The sequence below is a fragment of the Thunnus maccoyii genome, chromosome 14, assembly GCF_910596095.1.
Source record: "Thunnus maccoyii chromosome 14, fThuMac1.1, whole genome shotgun sequence".
NCBI classification, from domain to species: Eukaryota; Metazoa; Chordata; class Actinopteri; order Scombriformes; family Scombridae; genus Thunnus; species Thunnus maccoyii.
In genome coordinates, this window is record NC_056546.1 from 10,456,566 (window position 1) to 10,466,864 (window position 10,299).

Consider the following 10,299-nt stretch of genomic DNA (forward strand, 5'->3'; position numbering starts at 1 on the left):
TGTGGAAATATTCAGGGGCAGGTCCAACAAGATCCTGTAATAAATGTTGTGAGGCTCGATGATAGCAAGTTGTGGCTTTACCTCGTGACGTGGTCTGTGCTCATTTAGCAGTAAAACCTTGTGAAAATAACACACTTCCTGAGAGCTGTGAGTTATCAAGTTCATATCTGCATGAGTCACTAGCCTAATCTGAACTCCTGATTTTCAGCCAGTCAATTACAGATTTACAGTTCAGTATAACTCCACATTCATTAATCTGTCTTTATACGCCACCGCTCCTGGAGAAAAATGACTAATGTGAGCTTTATAAACTCCACTTTCCAGTGCGACTAAAAATGGATTCTTCTCTAATGTTTACATTTCAAAAACAAATAGTCTTTTCCCCTCATACATCACGGACGACGGGTTTTCATATCAGCTTTTTTTCTTTTCTTTTTTTTTTTTATGAGGCAGGTTTACCCTTCCTGTTTGTTTTTTGGATTATATGTTGCATCTGTAAGCGCTCCTCGCTGACTCATGCAGTGCAGATTAGTGTTATGGGGCAAAGTCAGCGAGAATCTGAATGGGCTCAATGAAGGTCATAAACTGACTTGAAGTTGTCAGGGCAATTTCCACTCTGTAATATACAGTAAGTAGTCTGATGTGCTGAGAGTAGAAGATTTGACAAGCCCTTTAATTGAGGTCAGCCTGCAGGCAACTACATTGCACTTAAACATATCATCCCCAAATTATATTAATTCATAGTCTGGCCTATTCTATAATCAGAGTGCAACTTCAAAGTGAGTGCATCTTTCTCTAGAGTTTGCAGGATTTGTGCGTTGTGATGCAAGTTGCTGCATAATTCATGCAGGGAAAACTGCTTTTATTCCCCTTCTGATTTTACTCTCGCATCAATTACACAAAGTACAGCAGATGATTGTATCACTGTGTGCTACGCTGTTTAACTCCCAAATTCTTTGAGATTTGATTTGCATTGGCAGAGCAGCCCTTCTGGTAGTTAATATAATATTTTACAGTCAGATATACCCGATGGACTGGAATGTGAGCACTTTGCAATGCAAATAAGTCTTTGGGAAAGGGGCGGAGCTCACATGGCGTTGCGCAAGTGTGGCCTCAGATTCGGCGATGCATGCACTCAAAGTAATTACTAAATAATTGCAGCGTGTTAAAGGCTAAAGCGAGAGGGCTTGAGGAGATGATACGCGTTCATACAAGAATTCTGCCACAAAGATGATAGCTTGTCTAAGCGGCAGGCCATAAATAGCCACCTTTCTTATGAAAGGGAAATGTGATAGCCACTCTATTACTCAAGAGGAAAGAATGTAAGTAAACCATCAGCGGAAGAGTCAAGTACAAACACGGCTTTGTCCTTCAATATAAACAATATAACAGCAGGAGAGAATCATTTCCATCCAGCCGCAAGTGATCAAAAGCAGAGAGTGGTAATTAAAGTGCTGTTGTCGCTGAGTGAAGAATATCAGAGAGAAAACAACACATCATTTGTTTTATGGCTGGTAAGAAAAACCCCTCAATAATCAGAGTAATGCCATTCAGTGCAACGATGTAACCGGATCACAAGCGCCACATATGGCCACAGTCAATCATAACTATTGCCTTTCTGTGCCAACAAACGGCGTAATGTAACACAGAGGCGTCTTAAGTGCTGCCTCAAATGTGAGCTGACAATATCACATTGTCGAGGGTGGAAATGTCCACATGGAAAATTATGCAAAGCTTGGAGAGTAGTTAAAACGTGTCGGCGCTGGCTTTGCTCTGCCACGCTTTATGACTCGCTCTCCCCTCTTTCAACATCAGGCAGCATTACAAAATATCTAATAACTATCGTACCGTCCGATCTGAGCCAGTTTGATCCCGTGCATTCATTACCGTTTCGCAATTTCCGCCCATATGTCAGTATCTGACACGCTTTTACCAAGAAATGAAATGACAGAGCATGGGTGCAGGATTCTTGCGGATTTTCCCCTTTATAACACAATTAACCCCATAGAGCGCAGCGGCAGCCTTATTGAGCGCAGCTGGACAAGTGCACATTCAGCAGTTGACACCACAATAGAAATAGGCTAAAGTAAAACTAGAGAACAAATGCCGCTGTAGGTCGATCCTTTTACTGGTCTGTTACATCAATGTCAGTATCAATAACATGCGTTTATGAATGCCCGTGTCACCGGAGACTACACATCCACTGCCAACTCTTAATGCAGTAAAGATGCCGTTTAATAAAATGCCGCGAACAAGCGAGAACACACAGAATAAAACACGAGAAAACAACAAGCATGCTTCATTGTTCACCAGGCGATGAATATTCCTACCTCTCCATGTGTGACTGTCCGTCCCTGGGGAGTATCCTCGGGTAGAAAATAAAGTTTGGAGCTTGATAAAAGTTGCTTGCTTGTTCTTTCTTCCCAGAGCAGCTGAAGCTCCGCTATGCAAATAGGATCCTCCGGTTTACATCTGACGAAGAAAAAGTCTCCGAGAGACAGAATCCTCGGTTTGCCGTCCCGGTTAAATTTAAAGGCTTTATAGAATATATATGGTCCATGTAAACCGCAAGACGAGCCCACCCACTGTAGAAGAAAAACACAAAATTGATTAAATAATGAATGGCTTATCAACTCATTTGGTAAACAAATCGTAGCCAAGTGGATACAAACATTTATAACACCCCTGCGTAAATACGCACGGTTGGCAAATATCACATTAGGAAATCGGTTTTCAGCACACAATTAGCATCATGTAACTATTTTTAGATGTTCAACATATGACACAGATGTGGTCATACTAAATGCAATGTGTCAAAGTTTTGTGGATTAGCCATATGAGTACAGTTTACAGTCGGTAACGATTAGCGCAATGCGAATATAAAATAAATCGACGGTTGATAACAAACGTTACCTTCAGTGAGTTCGGCTCCATCTCGACGTTATGAATTGATTAAACTCAACACGCTCTCCAAACTTGCTGGCTTGAATGGATTGCCGAAGGTCCTGGAAGGAGCATATTTCTGTAGAGTTTAAAACACCGTGTATTAGTCTGTAAGGAGTCATGGAAAAATACGAATTACGGTAAATGCACTGCAGGAAATTCAATGTGTGAGTGTAAGTTTTGATTCAATGAAGTAAATTTGTGATAATTATTTTTTGGCGCATTTCTATTAAGCCTAGTCACGTGTTTAGATAAAATATTAAGGTATAACTATTAATATATCATAAATTTATGATCACCAGTGGGTGCCAGTCGTTTATAAAAACAGAAAATATTGATTACGTAAAATTATTTGCCTATAAAAGCTAATATTCTATGTTTATGGGCTTTTCCAGAAGTATGTTTCTTCCAGGACTTCTGTAAAAGACGTTCAGTATGAAAGCACATTTCTCACAGTAATGACACTGAGGCGCTTGCTGTGGATGCCTTCAAGAAACAATGTTACATGAAAGTTAATAGGGCTATCAAATGATTCCTCAAAAGGCAATGTGGGACCCGTGAGGTGCCGGCTTTGCTTTGAGCTTGAACTTGGTATGCGCGTTACGGCTCAGGCGCGCAGGTTCGGCTTTGCTGAAAATAATGGCCTTTATATATTTTTGAGGCGAGCATTAAAGACAAAATTGGCCGAGTTAGAAAGCGGGGCGTCACGAGACAGAATTCACGAGGCGGTCCATTATCCAGACATAAATCATGTTAAAACGCTGCGCTGACCTTGTGAAGACAGCGGGATATATATTTGACAAGGGTTAACACATTTGCACGATCAAAGCCTTTTATATAATTATGTTGATGAATATTTATTACTACAAACGCCGAGGAATTACAGCTGTGTCAGGAAACCAATATTTAAGTATGAATAACTGATTATACCTATGATAGAAATATCAAGTTATACAAACTTTACGGTTTCTATTTACATCTGTGGACTCATTGTCCTTTCAGTCTCCGCTGGCTGAATGTGTCAGCTGTATTTTATCGGCTGTCTGGAATTATTGGTGTATAGAAAAGTACCCGCTCGGTCCACAGCGCTGTGCTGTTTCTCCACTGTCAGACACTCTTTGCCCTGCATTTATCCACCGCTCAGATCACAGAGCATGCAACAGCGACATAGGCCTATGACACCAGCTATTTCAAGTACAGTATTACGCAATGCGTTTTTTTCCCCCCATGATTCACATCCAGTAAAGTGTTTTCTTGTGATATGTTTTCCTCTGGTTGTTGATGCTGTTATGAAAGGCCTGGCTGGTATATTTAGGACATACAAGACATCAAGGCTCATGTGGATAATAATCTCCAATTATATAATATCCTATTTAATAGACATATATAATATAATATAATGATATAAAACACTAAGAAACAAGATTATAATGTTAGTCCTCTAAATGTTGCCATCAGTCTCTCTCTGCTGGCTACTATTCAAAGAAGCAGCAGAACATAATGTATCAATACTAAAATAGCTGAGGCAATGTTGTGTGACACCCTGATATTTTAAGTACCAGTTTAGTGCATCGGTTCAGAGTAAAAGGTGGATTACAGAGAGGCTCATTGTCTTATATATGCGACTGCAGCGATGTTGGGATTCCTGCAGTGAATCCAATATAAACCATGGCTCTTTAGTGTTATCTTTCCTGATTTCTCTCACAGCCATTTCAGTGGCTGAATCAATGGGGTTGCATTGTTAATGGCAGCCACCGTAATGAAGTCCCTGGTTAATCAATGGCACCACTCAAGCTCTTATCTGGCAACTGCAAGTGTTTGCTTGTCAACAGCAAGAGAGCCCAGCAGCGACAATGCAGCATTGTGATGCACATATTGACGTGAATCGGTGTGAATCAAGCCTCATGGTGAGAAATTCTTATTAAGAAATAAATACAAAAATATGTGTGGGAAAAGAGAGGAGTATTGACGTTCAGACACAGGACAAATGTGATGACTTAATGTAAAAATATTTGGGACATGTTCCTAAAACTGAGCAGTAACAGATGCTACATTCACATGTTTAGTACCCAAATACAAATTTACAATCTCATCTGCTTCTCTTCAGCTCAATCTGTCTTTGTGATCAGATAAGATTTAATAAAAGAAAAAAAAACGAGATATTTACAAATCATGAGTGAACTTGGAACAAGAAAACAAGTAGAGCTGCAATGATTAATCCATGAATTGAATATTGCCTACAAACAAATGAACCACCAATTATTTTGATAATAAATTAATTGCTTTGAGTCGTGTTTTAAAAGAAAAAAAAGGTCTGATTTCTCTGATTCCAGCTTCATGAATGTGAATATTTTCCGGTTTCTTTAGTCATCTATGACAGTAAACTGATTATCTTTCTGTAATCTAAACTGTAATCTTTGAGTTGTGGACAAAACAAAACATTTAAAGACATCACCTTAGCCTCTGGGAAACATTGATTGACATTTTTCACCATTTCCTGACATTTTATGGACCAAACAACTAATCAATTAATCAAGAAAATAATCAAGAAATTAATCAGTAATGAAAATAATTGTTAGTTACAGCCATAATGAATGGTATAGTTAGTGTTATAGTTAGTGTATAGAGAGTTTAGTTGCTTTATACTGTGAGGCATATTGTCACACACTGGTAAGAATTAAATGTGTTATCTATGCTGAAGTGTGGAAGCTCAAATCCCCCCACAGTTAAACTGAAAGTGGTCCCAGTGCAGCCCCACATGTGGGTTGTGAATCTTACAGGTTTTTCCACTACGGGCTCAGTTTACGTACTCAAGCAGTTTTTTTTTCTCTTTTGCAATCAGTACACTGCTCCAAAGTTTGTTTAATGGGGCATTTTACTTGGCTGGCTGAAATAAGATCACTCACAGTATGACTGTTTTTTTGTTTCGTTTTCAAAGCTCTGACACGAAACTGTTCTTTCTGCTACTGATATCATTTGACTGCATGCAAAGAACCCTGTAAAATCATTGTTTTTTCACAAATGAAGGCACTAAAAAGGCTTTATTATGGGAAATAACAAGTAAAAACTGTATTAATATGTTTCAGGCACCTTCTGGCTTATTTGTTGCCTATAATAGAAACATACGTTGACTGGATAAGTGGTAAAACCTTTCTTTTTCTCAGCACAGGTGTTCCACATTCCACATAATGAGGCAGCTCAGCAGGGAAACAACAAATGTGGTTGGAAAGCCACCTCGAAATGGAGAGCCGGGGTTACAGTTTCAACCACAGCAAAGCAATACGAAATCCATTAAAACAGTATATTCCTATGTAATTCTGACCATATGTTGACAGGTCTTAATGATGAATATGAATTTGAGTTAGTGTGGCTGAAAATAATGTTAACCATTCAACCACCACAGAGCTACAGATAGGAAATCAACCCAAGCAGCTGTAGAGATAAAGAGATAAACCATTTAATGGGAAAATACTTGCTATTGTTTGTTATTTCTTACTTCCTTTAGGAAGCAACAACAAAACAGTCATTTCCCCCCAACTGACCACAGTTTTTTTTATTATGAGCCTCTTCAGTGCGTTGATTAGCATTTTTGCACAGGAAAAATAAGGCTGCAACTCACGATTATTTTCATCGTCGATTAATCTCCCTATTATTTTCTTGATTAGTTGAGTCATTGTTTTGTTTATAAAATGTCAGCAATTAGTGAAAAATTAGATCATTTTCCAGAGTCAAAGGCAACATCTTCAAATCACTTATTGTATCCGACTGACAGTCCAAAACCCAAAGACATTCAGTTCAATATAATGTATGACAAAAAAAAGCATAAAATCCTCCTCAAATCCCAGGCAAGAAACTTTTTGGTATTTTTCTAACATAGTTGCCAATTGATCATTAATCTACAAATTACTCTCCATTAAAGTTAAATACAAACATTTTATTCTTAATGAACAAGAGAAACCTGTCATGTGAAACCTGGGAAATAAAAAAACATTTTAAATATAAACATGAATCACTTTATTGAAGAATGAATAAAGATGAATAAATTAGGCTAAATAAAACAATGAACTAATTCTCATATAAAAACAATAAAAAGTAATTTAATATGCAGTGCAATCTCACTACATCTGTTATTGCGTTTAAAACAGCTATAATCAATATTCTTATGTCACATGACTACTTGTTGCCTATGTGAAAGGAGTAGAGCTGCGATGATTAGTCGATTAATCGATTAGTTGATAGACAGAAAATTAAATTGCCAACTATTTTAATAAGCGATTAATCATTTCGAATCATTTTTAAAGAAAAAATATTAAAATCTTCTAGTTCAACTTATTTTCTGTTTTTTTCTATTACAGTAAACTTTGCGTTGTGGACTGTTGGTCAGGATGAAACAAGACATTTTAGGACGTCATCTTGAGCTTTGGGAAACAGTGATCAACATTTTTTTACCTTTTTCTAACATTTTATAGACCAAACAACTGATCAATTAATCAAGAAAGTAATCAACAGATTAATCAATAAAGAAACTAGTTGGTAGTTGCAGCCCTAGAAAGGAGTAACTCATAGTTATAAACCCACAGTGTTTGGATTCTCTGCCCACAAATGAACCGTTATGGTTAAATCTTCCCGCTCCCAGTAGTCTCGTTTCAGCCACAACAAGCAGCTAATTTAAACCCACTTTACTCTTCCTGTTCAGCACCAAACAGCAAACAGATCAGTTAGCAGCTATCTTGTGAGCATATAGCCTTTAGCAGCTAAAGAACCAGATCATTTCCCTCAGGAGTTGGTGGAGAACAAAACAGAGCTAAAAGGAGAGTTTATATGGGCTTTACACTCATCAGGTGGCCAGAAACACGACTCCAAATAGATACTGATGTTGCTCCGTGTCTACTGGATGTTTGAATAAACAACTGTTTGCTAACAACTTAGCCATATATCAACATAAAAAGTGATAATATGTCAGTGTTGTGTTACAGCATGTTTCTGCTGCCTCCAAGTGGCCATAATTAGTTATTGCAGGTTTAAAATAGGCTTTGTTGAATAATTATCAATATATGTTTATTCATTGATTACACCTTAAAATGTCCCAAAAAAACAATTTTGACATAACAGTTTCAACAAACTCAATGCTCCAATGTTAGATTTATCATAATTTTAGATGTTTATAATCATAACATTTGTTTTCTATGGAAATATTCACTTTGTAAAAAAAATGTTTGGTTACTTTGGTTACCATGTTTTTGAATATATATATATATATATATATATATATATATATATATATATATATATATATATATATATATATTACAAAGTCTGATGAACTGTTAAAAACTGTTAAGCTCTTTGAAATAAAGCTAAATCAAATCAAATCAATCAATTAATCAAGTATAATACCTTTGAAAACTCCACCATAAACAAGACACTTGGTTCTCAAAATGACCATTAAAGGATTAAAAACACCTAAGGCTCTCTCATTTCCTAAATTAGTCTTCAAATAAAGTGCTGAAAATAGTCTTGAAGTGGAAATATTCAGAATTATTCAGCAGCATTGGGTCAATAAAGGGGATATACATGTCAAAACATCACTTTTACTTACACATTTAAAGCTCTCAGTGTGAATATCCACATTTCTAATCGCTCTGCCAGGCATTATGAAAATCTACAGATGACTAAAGCAAGAAAGCCTCTGAGAAATTAGGCCAACACACACCATCTTCTACTGATACCACATGCACAATTGCATTACCCAGTGGATATCCATCTATCATTAATGGAAAGCCCTGGGACATTAAAAATCCATCAAGTAATTTGTCCAGAGGAACACGTTTCAATAGTAACTTTACACCTGCGTCTTTGTGCCGCTATAATCACATGACAATGGCCCCCGTCTGTAGGATGACTTTAGGAAAGGTAACAGGAGATCTGAGTGATGTTGCTGGGCTAATTTTAGCCTCTTAGACTCATTAAAACACGGTGTCACATTTCTCTCCATTCAATCACATGTGAGTCCACCTACAGTGGACAGCAACATGCACAGGAAATCCAATTATAATATTGAAAGAATCACTTTTAACCAGAACTTTAAGTTGGATATATTCATCAGGAGGTTATTTGAGATAATTTCTGTGTATTCGCAGGTGTCAGCCAGTCTACTGTAGGCTGAATATTAACTGACATAGCTCATAAATATCTGTGATGCTGTGATATGTTCAAAACATCAAAGGAGCTACCGCATGCAGTGAACTGTGTGTGTCTTTGCTGGATTATTACTGCACACAACAGAATAGATAACCTCTTGGGGGGGGGGGGGGGGGTGGAGATAGATTTCTCTCTTTTTGTTCCTATCTATTATCATATGTGTATATATGAGCTACTACATCATCATGTTTGATGCATAATTTATGGTTTCTGCAATCCATCTGTTCAATTACAGTATTCAACATCGAGCTCCCTCATTTCCAACAAATCAATAATTTTATCCATTCACGGCTGCAGCCATTGATCGCACCTAATATCATATATTTATATGTGTATGAGACATAGTAATTCATAAGGCAAACATCGGCTGGCCCAGTCTGAATGACTGCCATGACAATGAACTAATTGCCTGCAAAACACAATTTCACATTCATGGGCGACTATTACAGCTGAATTGTTTGATAATGTCAAGTGAGTCATTTTATTAAGCGCCACACAAATGTAATCATGCGGCAGGGCAACGTGAATTCGAGTGTACACAAGTGTTAACATCACTATGGGTTTTAGGTTATTACTGCAGCAGCACATGTAAATTTGCCTCATTGATGGAGAGTGCTCAGCTGAATCAGAAATGTGCAAACCACAAACAAAATAGGCTGCTTCATTCTCTCTCCCCTCTCCCCCCCACCGCCATCTGCATACACATCAGGACACACACACACACACACACACACACAGAGTCGCATTTTATATCTCCCCATCTGAAACCGGGATTAGAACCATGAATAATGTATTTATGTAAATGTCTGATGGGTATAACTATAAAAGATGAGAGTGATTGAAAAGGCATTTTGTTAGATTGAGTTACAGCTGCCTGTGAGTTATGGATGTTTCCAGTGAAGGGAGTGAGACGCTGGATCTAAAAAAAAAATTTTAAAAAAAAGCTGTATTTTTGAAGCAAAGAGGTCAAAGTGTCACTTCCACATCTGAGGAATACATTAATACAGAACCTGATCTCAGCATTTACGATTTGCTCGGCGCATTTCAAACATCAGTCAGGTTATTACACCCAGTGGTCAAACTATCATTGACTATGAAGTCGCTGAGGACAGTGACCTCAGCCTTTACCATCTGTGTAATGCATCACCATTGCCT

General features: G+C 37.6%; 1 protein-coding gene across 1 annotated transcript in view; it reads right to left on the reverse strand.

Moving 5' to 3' along the window:
* LOC121912092 (AT-rich interactive domain-containing protein 5B-like) overlaps positions 1-2,980 on the reverse strand; it is a 76,537-nt gene extending 73,557 nt beyond the window's left edge. Inside the window, exons 1-2 of the mRNA XM_042434169.1 lie at positions 2,914-2,980; positions 2,331-2,585 (exon numbers count right to left, since the gene is read on the reverse strand). Coding sequence (XP_042290103.1) covers positions 2,331-2,585; positions 2,914-2,934 — 276 coding nt within the window. The 5' untranslated portion in view covers positions 2,935-2,980. The remainder of the gene's footprint in view (positions 1-2,330; positions 2,586-2,913) is intronic.
* Between the last annotated feature and the right edge of the window lie 7,319 nt (positions 2,981-10,299).